Source organism: Asparagus officinalis, chromosome 8 (genome assembly GCF_001876935.1).
Source record: "Asparagus officinalis chromosome 8, Aspof.V1, whole genome shotgun sequence".
NCBI lineage: Eukaryota > Viridiplantae > Streptophyta > Magnoliopsida > Asparagales > Asparagaceae > Asparagus > Asparagus officinalis.
The window spans coordinates 104,988,663-105,006,832 of record NC_033801.1 but is presented as its reverse complement, the minus strand read 5'-3'; the positions used below and the strand labels follow the sequence as shown (position 1 = coordinate 105,006,832).

Sequence of the window (18,170 nt, the reverse complement as noted above, 5' to 3'; positions counted from 1 at the left end):
CAAATCCATCCATGAGGTATCGACTTCTAAACCCTTGCAATTACTTCATCTTGATTTATTTGGTCCTATGCGTGTTACCTCTCTTGGAGGCAAACACTATGTTTTTGTGATTATTGATGATTTTTCTCGTTTTACATGGACAATATTTCTTGCAAAGAAAAATGATTGTTTTGAAGAATTTGCTAATCATGTTAAAAGAATTGAAAATGAAAAGGATTTGAAAGTTGTTAAAATAAGAAGTGATCATGGTGGTGAATTTCAAAATGAATTTTTCTATGATTTTTGTGCTCATCATGGTATAACTCATATGTTTTCCGCTCCTAGAACACCACAACAAAATGGTGTTGTTGAACGGAAAAATCGCACCATACAAGAGATGGCACGCACTATGTTAAACTCATTTGATTTACCAAAATATTTTTGGGCGGAAGCCGTCAATACGGCTTGCCATGTTTTAAATCGTGTTTTGATTAGACCAAAGCTTAAGAAAACTCCTTATGAACTTTATTATGGAAAAACTCCTTTCATTGGTTATTTTCGTGTCTTTGGTTGCAAATGCTTTATTTTAAATACAAAAGATCACCATGATAAATTTGATTCCAAAATTGATGTTGGTATTTTCTTGGGTTATGCACCTCGAAGTAAGGCTTATAGGGTCTTCAATAAACGAAGCCTCGTTGTTGAAGAGTCTATAAACGTTACTTTTGATGAGACTAATGTTGGCTCTCAAGTTGTGTTGCCTAGGAAAGATGATGATGATGATATTGAGGGAGGATTGGACTTGTTGCAAATCAATGACACTCCCACCATAGAAGTTCAAAAGGATGTAGATAGCACCAATGCTCAAGAACAAGTTGAACCACCTAAAGCTTGGAAATTCACATCAAACCATCCAAAGGAACAAATCATTGGGAGCCCTTCAAAAGGAGTTATAACTCGCTCAAAAGCCTTGAGTGAATGTGGTAATGTTGCATTTCTTTCTCAACTAGAACCTAAAAAGGTTAATGATGCTTTAAATGATGAGTTTTGGGTTTTGGCTATGCATGAAGAATTAAACAATTTTCAAAGAAATGAAGTTTGGAAGTTAGTTTCTAGACCTAACAATGCTAGTGTAATTGGTACAAAATGGGTTTTTAGAAACAAACTTGATGAACATGGCATTGTAACTAGAAATAAAGCTCGTTTGGTTGCCCAAGGATACAATCAAGAGGAGGGCATAGACTATGATGAAACCTTTGCACCGGTTGCAAGGTTGGAATCTATTAGGATGTTTTTGGCATTTGCTAGCTTTAAAATTTTCAAACTTTTTCAAATGGATGTTAAAAGTGCCTTCTTAAATGGTTTTATAGAAGAGGAAGTGTATGTTGAGCAACCCCCCGGTTTTATAGATCATGCTTTTCCTAATCATGTTTACCGGGTACAAAAAGCTTTATATGGGTTGAAACAAGCTCCTAGAGCTTGGTATGCTCGCCTCTCTAGTTTTCTTATTAAAAATGGTTTTTCAAAAGGAACAATTGATAACACACTTTTTGTAAGAAAAAGAAAAAATAATTTCATTTTAGTTCAAATATATGTGGATGACATCATTTTCGGTGCTACTAATAAATCCTTGTGCAATGAATTTTCTAAAGTAATACAGGATCACTTTGAGATGAGTATGATGGGAGAGCTTACATTCTTTCTCGGGCTCCAAGTCAAGCAAACTAAGGATGGGATCTTCATTTCACAAAGCAAGTATGCGAAGGAATTGGTGAAGAAATTCAAGTTGGAGAATTCTAAGCATGCGCCTACTCCCATGAGTACTAGTGTTAAGCTTGACGCGGATGAAAGTGGTGAAGACGTGGACCAAAAATTATACCGAGGTATGATAGGTAGTCTTCTTTATCTTACCGCTAGTAGGCCCGATATTATGTTTAGTGTGTGTGCATGTGCACGTTTTCAAGCATCTCCAAAAACATCTCACTTAATTACGGTTAAAAGGATCATTAAGTATATTAATGGAACTTTTAACCTTGGTTTATTTTATCCAAGAAGCACTTCTTTTGATTTATATGGTTTTTGTGATGCCGACTTTGCCGGATGTAAGGTAGATCGCAAGAGTACTAGTGGAACATGCCAATTCTTAGGAAGTTCCCTTGTTTCTTGGGCTTCCAAGAAACAAAATTGTGTTGCATTGTCCACTATGGAAGTGGAATACATTGCCGCCGGCTTATGTTGTGCTCAAGTTTTATGGATGAAACAAAGTTTAGTTGACTATGATTTGAATTTTCAAAATATTAAAATCTTTTGTGATAACACAAGTGCTATAAATATTTCCAAAAATTCGGTTTTGCATTCTAGAACTAAACATATTGATGTGCGCCATCATTTCTTACGCGATCATGTAGAGAGACAAGATGTATCCCTATCATGCTGAACCATGCTAAGGGACCTATAGGTAATTCGGATATATTTACTAAGCCTCTTGGAGAGGATGATTTTTGTCGCATAAGAAATGGTTTGGGCTTATGCACTATGTGAAAGTTCTACATTGCTTGCTTGTTTAGTTGCATCTTGCATCTTGCATTTTGCATTTCTTTCCCCATTTTTGATGGTGACAAAGGGGGAGAGAAATCTCCTCATTTGTTGCATATATTTAGGGGGAGCTCATAGATAGGGGGAGCACCTATCTATAAGCTATTTTATTTTTGCTCTTATATAATGGTTGGTTGTCATCATCAAAAATGGGGAGATTGTTAGCCCTTATGTTTTGATAATGTTCTTACAACCATTATTATCGGTACTAATGGCTTATTGAGTGTAAATGTAGTAAGTTCATTTATCAAGCTCGTTAGTGCCATTAACGAAGGATGGATGGAATATACGCTACAACGAAGACATCTAAAGGAGGAGGAGGCCAAAAAGATGAAGCAACTTGAAGCTATTGGGAATCACACACACGATTTCATACTTAGGTTTTAAGCGTTTTTCACAAAATACTATTTTTCACAAGTATGAGGACCTATCTGCAAAATTCCTTTTCCAAACAGTTTGTTTTTAGTATTAAAAACATTTTACAAAGTTTTAGATTTTTCAGAGGTCAAATAAATATTTTGCAAATATTTAAAGTTGGTCAAAAACTGTTTTCTGCAAAATGTCAGAAAGCGGTCGACCGGTCCGGTCGACCGCTCCCATCGCCTTTCCTCACTATTTTCCAGAGAGGTCGTCAGTCGACCGGTAGGGTCGACCAAAATCTCGATTTTCTAATCGGTCGACCGTGCCGGTCGACCGACGGTGGTTCTGTTTGTTCTCCAAGTTTTCGAAGCAGTTCGCGGTCGACCGAATTTTTCGGTCGGTCGACCGAATTTTTCGGTCAGTCGACCGACGTGATTTTTCGGTCGACCGAAGGTTATTTCGGACGACCGAATTTTTCTTTGGTCAGCCGCGACTTTTTTAAACGGTCGGTTTTTGCCTCGTTCGCTGTGCTTTCACTTATTAGTGTTTGGCACAGTCTGAGCTGAGAGTCTGAAAAGAAGATTATCTTCCTAAATAGGAAGATTGGGTTTTTGTTTTCTCTTCTATAAAAACCCCAGTCTTCTTCTTCTCAAACAGCCCTAACGTTTGAAAACCAGAGAGAGCTTTCTGTTTCCTGAGAAAAATTTTCAAATCCTGTTTTCTCTCTGTTTTAAGTGTGATTCACTTCCCAGCTTCAGTAAACCTACTCTTTGCTATAGGGGCTGTGTAAAGAGAGGTTCTTGCATCTTTTCTTCTGCTGTGTGAGTGAGATCTTGTGTAAGATCTACTGTGAGGGTGTGATCTGTTGAGATCAAACTTTGTAGTGAGAGAGATCTGTGGAGATCGCTGTGTAGACGAAGTTCCGGCTTCCAAACCGGGTGTATAGTGGATTTCTCCTCGAGAGTGGGGAGCGGGGACGTAGGCCAGAGGGCCGAACCTCGTTAACACATCGCGCGTCAAGGATAACGAACTCCTAACCCTATCTCTCTTACTTTTATCGCATTTTTGTTTTGTGTTTTGCTTGTACTGAATTTATATTGCATATTAGAGCCTCTTGACCCTAATCACCCCCCTCTAGGGTCCAACATCCTGCACTTACCAGGAGAGGTGGATTTGGAGGAGGAGGCACTCTTGCGCTTGCCAGGAGAGGCAGATCTGGAGGAGGAGGAGGAGGAGACATACTCCTCGAACTTTTGCTGGTCGAATTCATATTCGACCTCTTCGAGCACCGGGATCTTGATCGTCGGCTGCGGCACGACAGTTTCGACAGCGAAGCTGTTGGTTCCCACTGTGGTCGTCAGTTTGTTTGCGGTGAAAGTTAATGTCTTCATTGCTATCGAATTCATTACAACTTTAGTCGTTATAATAAACTCGAATAAAATAAAAAGTTAATCTTTTTATAAGATCTCCTTACACAATGAAAATAAAAAGTTTACAACTTTATCAAACAAACGCAGAGATCGTTTATCGGTCTTCTGCTTGTGTGGGATCTTTGCATGTGTCGGGGTTTATCCGTGGACCACCGTTGATCAGATCTGATTGCTGAAAAATTGGGCAGAGCTTCGTCTATCCGTGAAGGGATCGAGAAACTGTAGCTCTTATCTCGGCGAAGCGAGATAATCACTCTTCTTAAGATTACCGCAACGGGATAATCCTAAGGAACGAATCGGGCTGCAGATCTAACTCCTCCTCCTCTCTGAAATCTGTGCGCTTTAAGTCTTCAATCCGGCAGGGCTTCGCCGAGGCACGAGAATTCCAGATCTGAAAAAATGAGGACCCGGGGCTGTATTTATAGGCTCCAGGGGGTTTCGGGTGGTTAAAACCACTTAAAATGCCACTTCTGCGTTGGAGACACCCCAGGGTGTCTCAACCTGGGCCGAGACACCTCGGGTGCCCCAGTTCAGCCTGAGACGTTCCGTTATGCCTGTTCGTCCGTTTCCACCATAACTTCTTCATCCGAACTCGGATTTGAGTGATTCCAAGTGCGTTGGAAAGCTGATGAGGAGTTCTACAAGTTCCAATGATTAAATCATCCGCGGGATAAATGAGACACGAAGGGTATTTTACCGTTTGTGAACGATACGAGGTTCCCGATCGGTTCATATCTTCACCATTCCGAAGTTCTGTTGTTTCACGTAGTTCGTCAGTTTACTTCAAGCGTTCGCCGACATCAATCAAGCTTCTGTGAACCAGATGGTGACGTTCATCGTCATTTCTTAACACTGAGCTGTTCGTGGAGACCTATAGGCAATTTTCGATGCCTACAGAAGCCTGTTGTCTTCAAATGTAGATCCTATGGTGAACGATTCTTTCTTTCCCGAACTGTATGCTCCGATACCACTTGTTAGGGTACTTACCAATAAGAACGCCTCAAACGAAGATGCAAAACACATCCAAACGATCTTGGAATCACATAATAAAACTAGCAAACACGAATTTAATCACAGTACTCACAGATATAACGTGATTCACTCTTACGGAGCTACTCCATGGTGCAAAAAAAAAGATAAAAGAGAACACCCTTTCTTAATCAAGATACTCTCTAAGAATTTTCACAAACTCTCTTTCAAAATTTCTCAATGATATTACTTATATCTGCATCTTTCTTTTTTCTCTCTGCTACTGAGATACTTTACAAATCAAACTTGGGGGAGGTATTTATAAGTTTTCTCATGGGGGCAGGTGAACACTATTTGGAGTAGGTGAATACTGTAGCAGGATAGCTGAGAAGGCTATCCACACAACCTCAATGTTCTCAACACAGTATATTCCTCTTCAAATTTGAACCAATTCAAGATAGAACGTCTGTCATGGAGAAAGGACCTTGGACCTCTAATAGTAAAACCTTTGATTGGTCTGTGGATGTTAATTTTTAGGAGCTAATGTTGTCTTCAATTCTAATTTGGGTCAAATTTCTTGTCTTAAACTACATCTGTGGACTAGGAATGCCCTAAGCAAGATTGCTAGTGCTATAGGAAAGCCAGTCTGTGCTGATGAGATCACGGCAAAAAAATAGGGAGTATTGGTTTTGCTAGAGTCTGTATGGATATACAAGCTAATTTTGGGCTTCCAAAACTCTTGTATTCTCACACTGTAAATGTTTTGGTCACAAGCAAGATAAATGCTCTTAAGGGGAAAAACTAAACAAGTTTGGATAGCTAAAAATTATCTGAGACTACTACAAATGAGAATCTTATCACTGCTGATGCTAGCTCTTCTGAAGTGAGGAATATTTCACCAACTGTTGTATCCACTTCCTCTGTTAATGAGTAGGAGAAGAAGAACATCCCTCCTGGTCAATCCTGGCAGCAATAAAAAACTAAGGACAAAGCTAAAGTTCCTGTACCCTCACCAACTAATATTTACTCTCCAAATTCATTTCAACATTTACATATCCAAGATGATGCCGACATTAATCTTATAGTTGATTGGTGCAAGGAATAGAAGAAGTAGAAAATCCCTCAATCCTAAACTTGGATGAGGTCATTAGCTTGCTAGGATGTCAAGGGCCTTAACCACCCTCAGCATAAGGTTAAGCAACCTTATAAAAAAATAATAAAGCACCTCTTATAGGCCTAGTGGAAACAAAAATTTCGAGTGTCAATGCTTATTCTATTGTTGGTAGATGTGCTCCTATTTTGGCTTTTTACCCACAAATTTGACCTTGATGTCCATAGCAGAATAATGGTTCTTTGGGACCTTGGTTTTATTTCTCTTCAAATACTCTATTAATTATTTCATTGTCTGATTGAAGATAGAAGTCCTTCTTGTTCATATTTAGCTTTCTTTCATTTATTAGATACAACTCTGCTCATTAAAGTATTCTAGTTCGAGATTATGCAAGGCACATTGTTCTTTCTATTCATATACTAAGGGTTTTATTGGGGGCTTTTAACTGCATTAGAGATATTGAGGAGAGATCCCAAAGCAGATCTGTGCCTAGAAGTGAACTGGTTGAACTCTAAAGTTTGATGGGGGATGCTCAGCTTTTTTATATGAAAATGGGGGGTGTTTCTACACTTGGTATATCACCATATTTTCAGTAAGTTTGACACGGTTCTTATTTACCATAAATGAATGGGCTCTTATTCTCAGAAAAATACTGAATTTCTTAGTCCTGGGATTTCTGATCAAAATCTATCTATAGTATTTTTTTTCATGCACCAAATCAATTTAAATTTCCTTTTAAATTCTTCAACTGTTGGTGTGATCATGGGGATCTTTTATCCTTTGTTAATGAGAGTTGGTCTCACTCAGTGAAAGGTTCCCCTCTTTTTCAAGTTTGGCAGAAGTTAAAGATTGTTAAGAAATCTCTTAAGATTTTCAATCACAAACACTTTTGAATTATTACTACCAGAACTCAAAAGGACAGAGAGAAATTACATGTAACTCGAATTATTCTTGAAGCTTCTCTTGATGATACTCATCTGAAACTTCAAGAATGTCAAGATCTTAAAACTGTTACCTCTCTCATGAAGAATGAAGCCTGCGGCTAACTTCATCAAAAGGCCTGGGTTAATTGGATTAAAAATGGAGATTCGAACTCATCCTTCTTCCATGTTTCTGTTAAGGGGCTGTTTGGTTCGCTATTATAAGGGGTGGAAAACTCAGAAAACCCCTCCACGTCAGATTTTTAGCCCTCCACGTCAGTGTTTTTGTTTCCGTCCATTTCTTTGTGCTGCTTTGGTTCGCTCGAATGGAAGACGGAAAACTCTGCTGAAATCGCCGCCAACTAAGATTTTTTTCCCTCTCCGATTTCCTTCCCCAACCAAGTAAAATTGATGAAAACTCTGCCACGTCAGATTTTTTTCCTTATCTGTTTTGTTTACAAAAGTTTTCCTTTTTTTTTCTATGCGAACCAAACATAAGAAAAATAAATACATTGGTTTCCCACCATTTTTTATGTGCGAACCAAAGCAAAATAATCTATTTCTTGGAAAAGTTTGGAAAACTCAAAACTTATGTTTCTTTACATGGAATTGCATTTCTCTATATCAAGGAAACGAACCAAACAACCCCTAAATAGAGAAGATTTTCAAATTTGATCCATGTGCTACATAATGCTTGAGGGGTTAAACTCACTTCTCAAAAGGAAATTCAAGAAGAACTTGTCTCTTTTTAATAAGAATCCATTGGGCACTCTCTCTTTTATTCATTCTGTTGATAAAGAAATATTCTCTGGAAGAGCTTGCATTTCTGCAGACCATCTACGTAGGCCTATCACTCCATCAGAGATTAAGACAATCATGTTTCAAATAAATGATCAAAAAAGCCCTGATCCATATGGGCTCATTGCAAAGTTTTTCAAATATTTATGGCCTAGGATTAGGTAGGTTTCAAATAAATGATCAGAAAAGCCCTGGTCCGGATGGGTTCACTGCAAATTTTTTCTAATATTTATGGCCAATCATTAGGGAGGACATCATTAAAGCAGTTTAGTGTCTTTTTTTAAGAAAGGGTGCTATGCTTAAATCTTTTAACATTACCTCTATCACCCTTGTGCTAAAAATTCATTGTCCTAACACTGCTTCAGACATATCGCGTGTTGCAATGTTTTATACAAATGCATTATTGCATATCTAATGTTCTCACAAATAGGTTGAAATATGTGTTGTGCGCAGCGAAAATTTCGGCAGAGTTTCTGGTGCACAATAAGAGAGAAAGATCAATAAGAATTCCTGCCTCACCAAGAAAACAAGAATCTGAAGTGAATATCTCAACAAAGTGAGATATCGGCTCTTCCTCTCATCAGTTCTAGGACTGACTTGTCGAGGGACCCTAATAAACTATTACAATGGCCACAAACACAAACAAACCAATTTTTACGTGGTTCGGCAAACTGCCTACGTCCACGGGGCAAGGAGGGGGGAGATCTACTATTAGAGGGGAGAGAATACAATTAGGGTTTACAATCTCACAATCTAAACCCTCACACAATCTCTCAAACCTCTCACAAAAAAAACAGCCAAAAAAAGCCTCTATTTCTCCTGTTGCACGCAGTCCAAGACACTGCCAAATCATTGCACGTCGCCAAAAAGGAGCCTCTGTTTTTCGCCTCTGTTGTACCTGCACCCCCTCTTCTTCACGCTGCCAAAAAATACCCTAGCATGAGTATTTATAGGAGATCGTGACCGAATAATGGGCCTCACAAAGAAAACCACCCGCTGGATCTTAGAAAATCCTCCCATGCGGTTTGCTTTCGCCTGCTGGATCTTAGCCTATCCTCCAACTTGCTGTTGGATCTTAGCCTATCTCTTCACGTGTTCACGAGAAAAACCCGCTGGACTTCTCCCACGAACAAATTCTTGGACCCCACTTGAGCAAAACTCAATCATGTCTCTCTTTCACGCGGTTTCCCCTTCCCGCGTGGCCCCCACTTGAGTCACGTGCTTCACAATTCTTCACCTCGGTGAAGTTTTCTCAAAACTGAGCCGACACCAACCAAACCAAATGTCTCACTTGTTACGTCCGGTACGAAGTGAAACGATTCACGACAACGGACTCAATCCACAATAAGTCGAGGCCCAAACGAGAATGCGAACACTCTCCAAATATCGGTATCAACTCCCAAATCGATCTCACCCCCATCAAAATCCAACCCGGCTGCATCATAAAGACTGCCTACGTATCCTCTTGCCCAAGGAATCAAGCCTCACGTAGTTCACCCAAATGGCCGCGAACGACATCAATCCAATAGAAGAGTTTGCAACCCTTCTTCAATATCATCAACTCTGTGGCTGATAGCACCTCCAATGGCCTCAAAGTGTAACGAATCAAACACTTCCACCTGAGGTGAACCAATGGTCATATCCAAACTGCATCTATTAGCTGCACTCGAATCAAAACCCAACTCATCATCTGCACCCAAATTCAAATGATCCCTAAGCTGTGTCACCTCAGCTGGAATCCCAAATAATGCAGTATGATCTGGAGTAATCTTCACCCAATGTGGAGTAGCATCCCTCTCCACCCGCTACGATACATCTAAGGTCTGTCCAAAACTCTCCACTTGCTGAGAGTCAAATAGCTCCCTCATCGAAGCCTCAATCGAAGTGACACTACCAGACCAAACACCTAATTGAGTTTTACCTCCTATCACAGCAGTTGACAACTCTTTAATAAGATGGCTCGAATATGTCGAAGCCTCAGTCCAGAAACTCTTCTGCAGACCATTGCTTGACAACAAACACCGATCCTCCTCCAGCAAGGCACGGTTCTCCAAATTTACCATCCTATCTGGTTGCCCCAAGATTTTCTTTCTAACAAAGTGTCTCGAAATACCGTGAGCTCGGCTCCAATACAGAAATAAGTCTATTTTGTACTTCTCACCAAAATCAGAATGAAGTACTTTCACCTTTCTGTCTATCACACACTTCTTCAAATTGTTATAGACTACTAGGACTTTCTCCAATGGGGATTTGGTTGCAACCCAAACACGCCTAGAACAGTCACCAACAAAGGAAACCAAACGCCTATTACCTCCCAATGATGCCCCCTTGGAAGGCCCCCAAACATCCACGTGAACTCCTCCAGAACGACCCTTAGCACAATGAATAGAGGTGCCAAACTTCACCTTGGTCTTCTTGCTCACATCAACATGTTCACTGGACTTCAAACTGTAGGTCTTCACACCCTCTTTCAATCTATGCGAGGAATCAATACTGGAATGGCCAAGCCCCAAATGCCACAGTCTAGTCGAATCAATAGAAGTCGCCACTTCTTCACCTGCCACTATACCTCCAGTCAAGTAATACAGGTTATTCTTCCTGACGCCCTTCATCATAATCTGAGAGTCTTTCATAATCTTGAGAACCATGTCCTCAATTCGAACATTCAGACCCTCTTCAACCAAAGCTCCAATCGAGATCAAGTTCTTCTCAAGGAAGGAACATATCTCACATCATATAACTCCCTAACAGTCCCGTCAAACATCTTGATGCGAATTCTTCCTATCCCAAGGATCTAGCATGCACGGTTATCAGCCATGTACACCACACCACTATCCAGTTTCTCAAAACTGGAGAACCATTCCTTTCTAGGACACACATGATAGGTCGCACCACTATCCAACATCCATTCAGATTCCTCCGAATAGCTATCTGTAGGACTTATAGAAAGCGAATAAATAGAAGAGTCAGAAATATTACCATCCGATACGATGTTTGCTTCTGATGATGGTTGCTTCCCTTTTCGCTTCTGCTTATTCTTCATCTATTCGTCGAGCTTTGGGCAGTCTTTCTTCCAATGACCAGTCTCCTTGCACCAAGCACACTGATCTTTTCCAATTGTACGATACCTTACTCTAGACTGTGGCTTCTAATTCTTCCGGTTCGGATTCTTCCCTCTTGCTGCCAACGCCTCTGCTATCGGCTCAATCGAAGTCTCCTTATCCTTCTTCCGAAGCTAATAATTCACCAGTGCAGCAGTGACCTCACTATACGAAAGAGATGCCTTCCCATTAATCAGAGTAAGGATGAAGGTCTCATATCCCTCGACGGACAAGGAACTCAACAATAGCAACGTCTTGTCCTCATCTTCAACCATGACATCCACATTCGTCAAATCCGCAAGAAGCTTTGTGTAGGTGTTCATGTGATCTCTAATTGAGGTTCCCTTCTTTAACTGGAAACGATAAAGTCTCCTCTTCAAATGCAAACGGTTCTCAACACTCTTTGTCAGATACTTATTTTCGAGAATCTGCCAAATGTTCTTTGTAGAAGTCTCATTCATCACATCATATTTTAGATCTTGAGTCAATCAAGACCTAATCACACCACACGTCGTTTAATTCATCTTCTTCCAAACATTCTCTTCAATCTCATCTGGCTTGCCATCTAACTCCAATGTATCCTCCAAATTCTGCGCGTTCAGCGCATCCAAAACCTCGCATCTCCATAATCCAAAGTTGTTTGTGCCATTAAATTTCTCCACATCTATCTTCATAGAGTGGATATTCAAACTCTGAATGGTCTTCGCGCCAGAAGCACCACCCTCGACACCCGAAGCACCTTCTTTCCCCGACATCTTTCTCAAAGCACCAACAAACGAAGAATAGATCCAAAACTGAAAAGATAGAGTCTTCTACCAAAAGATTCCACCTTTATCACCAAACAAAGCCCTAGACGAGCTTTCAAATCGATCTACTCCTCCAAATAGCCCAAGCGTAGCCCAAGCTCTGATACCACTTGTTGTGCGCTGTGAAAATTTCGGCAGAGTTTCTGATGCACAATAAGAGAGAAAGATCAATAAGAATTCTTGTCTCACCAAAGAAACAAGAATCTGAAGCGAATATCTCAACAAAGTGAGATATCGGCCCTTCCCCTCATCAGTTCTAGGACTGACTTGTTGAGGGATCCTAATAAACTATTACAATGGCCACAAACACAAACAAACCAATTTTTACGTGGTTCGACAAACTGCCTACTTTCACGGTGCAAGGAGGGGGGAGATCTACTATTAGAGGGGAGAGAATACAATTAGGGTTTACAATCTCACAATCTAAACCCTCACACAATCTCTCAAACCTCTCACAAAAAAACAGCCAAAAAAGGCCTCTATTTCTCCTGTTGCACGCAGTCCAAGACCCTGCCAAAGCCTTGCACGTCGCAGAAAAGGAGCCTCTGTTTTTCGCCTCTGCTGTACCTGCACCCCCTCTTCTTCACGCTGCCAAAAAATACCCTAGCATGGGTATTTATAGGAGATCGTGACCGAATAATGGGCCTCACAAAGAAAACCGCCTGCTGGATCTTAGAAAATCCTCCCATGCGGTTTGCTTTCGCCTGCTGGATCTTAGCCTATCCTCCCACTTGCTGCTGGATCTTAGCCTATCTCTTCATGTGTTCACGAGAAAAACCCGCTGGACTTCTCCCACGAACAAATTCGTAGCCCCCACTTAAGCAAAACCAAGTCATGTCTCTCTTTCACGCGGTTTCCCCTTTCCGCGTGGCCCCCACTTGAGTCACGTGCTTCACAATCTGTTATTCATTCTCTAATTAGTGAGAATCAAGGGGCTTTTATCCAAGGGAGAAATTTATTTCACAATATTCTTATAGCCCAAGAGCTTCTCCGTACGCATTCCAGGAAAAATATTAGCCTTAGATGTGCTAGAAAGGTTGATCTCATAAAGGCGTATGGCTCTATTAGTTGGTCTCTTCCTGATGAAGTACTTCATGGCCTAGGTTTCCCTTATAAATTTAGAAAATGGATCATGCAATGTTTATACTCAGTCTCTTATTCCATCACTAATTTTGCTAATGGCTGGTAATGAATAAAATTGAACACTAAAGTCTTTGTATTTATAGTCGTTTAAAACCTTCGAATATGAATCTGAATTTGAATATCATTCTCAGAGTTTCTTCAAATTTGAACACAAATATTTTTCGATTATTTGCAATCTTTTTTAAATATTACACTATATTTATTTCATTAATGATTTAATGTGTATGAACCTAAACTTCTTTAAGAATATTCTTTTATTTGATTAAAAAATGCATTTAATGTTCTAATTAATTTGAATTTTAAATAGAACTTTAGTTTATAATTCAAAATTATTTCTTCCTGATGATATCCAAGTTTGTAATTAGAATATTTAAAAAACTGATGTAACACTTCTAAAGCCAGTAAAGATTAGCCTCAAACTTAAATTACAAAAACATAAATGTTCAGAAGCATAGTATTACGTATGTAATAATTAAGGAATCAAATTTCAAACAAATATTTAATCAAACAATAAAACACGTCTAGTTAAGAATTTGTCAGAACCAGATGCTAAAAGCTATTTGTTTAATAATAAGTAAACTAAATACAGCCAAACAACCAGACAAATAATTAACAGCATATTTATTAATTATTTGATTCATCTCCACCCTTAATTCTGCCTAGTCCACCTCTCCTTGCAGGCAAAAAAAAAAAAAAAAAAAACCAAAGAAAAAAAAAAAAAAAAAAAAAAAAAAAACCAAAGGAAAGTAAAGGATAGATACAGTAAAAACTCATACTTCTTATGGGACCCAAGAAGTCATCGGTAAACACAAACTAATCCTTACACATGAACACGAACGGATAGCATAATCCATACTTCAACATTCCCATCGCAAGTAAGAAATAGCCACTCAAATAGCAGGGCTTTGTTAAGTTCTCCACATAGTCCATCACCATATAAGACTACATAATTATAGTTCCCATCGCAAGTAAGAAATAGCCACTCAAATAAGAAGGCTTTGTTAAGTTCTCCATATAGTCCACCATATAACAACACACACACAATAATAACAATAATAATAATAAATAAATAAATAAATAAGTATTATAACACACAAACGATACAGCCTCCGAATCTAGTACAAGCCAATCTGAAGCAAAGCCAAAAGGATAAAATATAGATAGCATACTGTGTTCTAATAAGAAAATCAATTAAAACTCCAACAAACATTGGCTATAACTCAAATCACTGGAAATACACCAAGCTGACATGTATTCTGGAGCCCCTCAATGCTGGTCGCTTGGTTGGCTCCAGTGCTGAGACAAATATAAGTATACAACTCTACGTACACATACATTCATCCCATACAACCTCCACGGTGAAACTAAATAGACAAACTGATAACACAGTGTCTTATAGAAGGTAAAAATCAAATAAAAAAACTCGCACTAACATTTAATTCTATAGCTTAATCACTGGAAATACATAAGTTGCTGAGCTGCTGCAGCATTCTGAAACCCAGCATCATAGATTGCTTGACTGCCTCCAGCGCCAAGACCCATGGAGGCTTGCTTGAGAGCATGTGGGCCCTGGGCCTGAAGCAGTGCTTGGTTGGCAGCGGTCATCTTGCTCAGGGCAAGAGAACGCTCATAGGCAAGAAGGTCGGTTGCAGAGAGAGAAGGAAAAGGAGCTGGAGCAGGAGGGGGAAGTGGGGTTGATGCTGTTCCAGGCGGAGTTGGCTTGCTGCCCCAAGAGCACTGCAAGAATTAGTAGGATGAATGAGAAATAGCAAACAATGAGTAAAAAAAGGTTAAATCACAACCCCAGTCCTTGAAGATTCCCGTGATCTGCTCAAACCCCCAGTAAACTTTATAAACTAGAATTCCAACGAACTTGTTTCATTCACTTACTCTGACCAACAATGGATGGCTTAAATGTTTGGGCTGTTCTCCCTTAATGTACCTTTTAATTGAGTTTTTTGGGTTAGGGTTGATAGATATTAGTAAGGTAGTTTAGACAGTTTATCTGTCAACCTAACACCACCTATGACAATTTTCAATAGTTGTAGGTTTGTACAATTTGAAAGTTCAGGGGGTTTTCTCTAATTTATAAAGTTTGGGCATTGTACAGAACACCCCAAACTTCAAGCGGCATTGTGAAATTAGCCCTTTATCTTAATCGTCAAAAAAGAAAAAAGAAGTGTTGAGAACATTGTCAACGGTGCACTCCCAGATTACATTATGAGCAGTTTGGGCATTGTGCAAAACAACCCCAAACTTTCAAGGCGTTGTGAAATTAGTTCCTTATCTTATTGGTCAAAAAGTGAAAGCTGAAAACATTGTCAATAGTGCCCTGCCAGCTACCATGGAGTTAATCTCTTCAAATTCACACTAAGATATGGTAAATTTGTGGCATGGTTATGATTAATTATGTCCTGCTCAAGTCAAAGTAGTTGTGATCTACCCACATTTTGCTGATCTCCACACTGCAGTGTAGCTTGATAACTTTTATCAACCCCCACAATACCGTCCTGATGAGAATTACATCTAATACAACCCACATGTGATTTAGTCTCTTCCAGATCTGCCGTTGTGATCTACGTCATAATCAATCCACAATATGGCCCAACTGAACAAGAAGTGCATTCAAGTAGTCAGATGATTCACTTTTCCTTTGAACCAGTCTAGCTGGCTCTCATAAATCCTTATCTCATTATGGTTCTATACTTCTAGTATAACCAAAAGAAGAAAACAAAACATGAGAAGGCGTTCATGATAATTTACATTTTCCACTTCACATCATGCTCGTAAGTTTTTAAAAGTAGACAATGGGAGTTGATAATTCAGCTCATTATTTGTTTCATTAGGAAATAGCACTAATTCAGAATATTACCTTGACTGGCTTTCCACCAAGAATTTTAGCATTACCCATCTGAATAGCAAGGGCAGCTTCAGAATGATTACTATATCTTACAAAACCAAATCCTTTATCCCTCTGTACACGGACCTCTTCAAGCTGACCAGCGCCAAGTGCATAAAAGAAGCGGTGCAAATCCGCTTGTGTAACCTGCCATTATTTCATAGTGTAATTAGCCTTAGAATACCAAAAGATAACTGATTAATATTCAGAACTTTCTGTGTCCAACTGAGCTGGGAAGTAGTATTATATGCTAAAATCATGAGGATTCCAAAAGGCTCAGACAGAAGGTAAAGCTAAGAATTTTCACTAAAGAGTCAAAAAAGAATATTTGGGCCTGATGCAAACTATCACAGAATAAACCAATTTCCCTGTGCATGGACACATGCATACAGCTACTGCAGACTAAAAAGAAGTAAATTAAAATTCACATAACTTCTGAGGATTTTAGAAGGTTCAGGCAGAAGGTAAGGCCGAAATTATTCAATGGAGATTAAAAGAGAAAGGACAAAAGAAATGCTTGGACTTGCACTAAGTGTCACAGAAAAAAATAATTTCCATGAGCATGTGCCCGTGCATACAGTTAATGCAGACTAAGAAGAAAAAGGTCTAATTTGGACAATACAAAAAGCACACATTAACACGACATATGAAAGAATCTGGATAATGATGATTACTCACCTCAGGAGCAAGATTACCAACATAAACAGTCGTATATTGCGGGTTATTCTCTGGGCCATCATCATTTGCAGCCTCTTGACCATCATCTGTACAAAGAATTAGACCACTTAGTATCATTATGTGATAATAAAAGTAAAAAGTATCCAACAGATAAGCTGATAATGATCAGAAACTTCAGATAGTTGTCATAAACATTTCAGTCCAAATTCAAAATATAAAAGCAGCCCATTGCTCATTGTGATTGATGCGCTAATAAGAATATTTTGCACAATCAGTCTAGGCAACATGGAAGCTTAATTTTCTTAATAGTAATAACGGAGCCTAATAATCTGGCTATAAAATTAACTTAATAATAAGTGGTGTAAGATACAAGTATTAAGTCGAAAATACAAGTATTAAGTTGCCATTGTGTAATGACACTCACCTCCTGATCCAGTGGCCATGTCTACCATGCTCTTCGCATCTGAGTTTTGTTTGTCCTCGTTGCCAGCACCTTTTGTCGCCCAGTTGCAACGAATTTGCCGATTCCCAAGCCACTTGCCTGCATAAGTAGAAAATGCAACAGTATAACAATCAATCCTGTTACATTCGTTCTCCAAAACTAACAAATATAAAAAAATGAAAACCTTCAAACCAAGTCAGCAGATAGAAATTGACGTACCACTCAAGTCATTGATGGCACTTTGTGCTTCCTGCCAAAGAATTCAAATTATCTTGTCAAGACACTGAAAAGGTGAAGAAAATTTAGAATAACACAAAATTAACATCACAGTAACCTGCTGGCTGCGGAAAGAAACAAAACCAAACCCTCTAGAGCGCCCAGTTTTTTGATCCCACATAACCCTTGCATCTCTGCAACAGATACAGACCAAACCCACATTACAATGTGCAACACAGATTTCCATAGGAGTACTTAGTTCTGCCGATTCAATCACAAGGTAAAAGTTCTTAATTCCACCAGTCCAGTCAAAAAGGTTGCACATAATGGAAAACAATAGATGGAAGACTATGTAGCGCTTATGACTTACGAGCAGCTGGGGTATACAGAAAAGCAAGCAAACAAGGCATTGTCTGTGATCTCAGGGCTAAGATCACCAACAAATATGTTAAAGTGCCCTGCAAATCATAAAGTAGCTACATTAGAGAGGATACCTAAAATGTAGTAAGACATCCTCGCACGCCAACTCGTGTGCCTGCACACATGCATGCACGCGTCCAGAGACGTGTAAGAAATCAAATGAAAAAAGTCAACCTGATGTATCTTCTCTCTGGCTACTTGCATATGCCCAATTCACCTTGATAGGCTGGCCAAACCTGCAAAATTTCATGTTATAACATAGAGGTGGAATAAGGACCTTGATAATAGAAAAAAAGTAATATA

General features: G+C 39.3%; 1 protein-coding gene across 1 annotated transcript in view; it reads right to left on the bottom strand.

Moving 5' to 3' along the window:
- Window positions 14,344-18,170, bottom strand: part of LOC109819637 (oligouridylate-binding protein 1-like) — a 6,872-nt gene continuing 3,045 nt past the window's right edge. The window contains exons 5-12 of the mRNA XM_020385425.1: window positions 18,042-18,103; window positions 17,818-17,905; window positions 17,566-17,641; window positions 17,451-17,481; window positions 17,214-17,330; window positions 16,790-16,875; window positions 16,085-16,258; window positions 14,344-14,949 (exon numbers count right to left, since the gene is read on the bottom strand). Coding sequence (XP_020241014.1) covers window positions 14,665-14,949; window positions 16,085-16,258; window positions 16,790-16,875; window positions 17,214-17,330; window positions 17,451-17,481; window positions 17,566-17,641; window positions 17,818-17,905; window positions 18,042-18,103 — 919 coding nt within the window. The 3' untranslated portion in view covers window positions 14,344-14,664. The remainder of the gene's footprint in view (window positions 14,950-16,084; window positions 16,259-16,789; window positions 16,876-17,213; window positions 17,331-17,450; window positions 17,482-17,565; window positions 17,642-17,817; window positions 17,906-18,041; window positions 18,104-18,170) is intronic.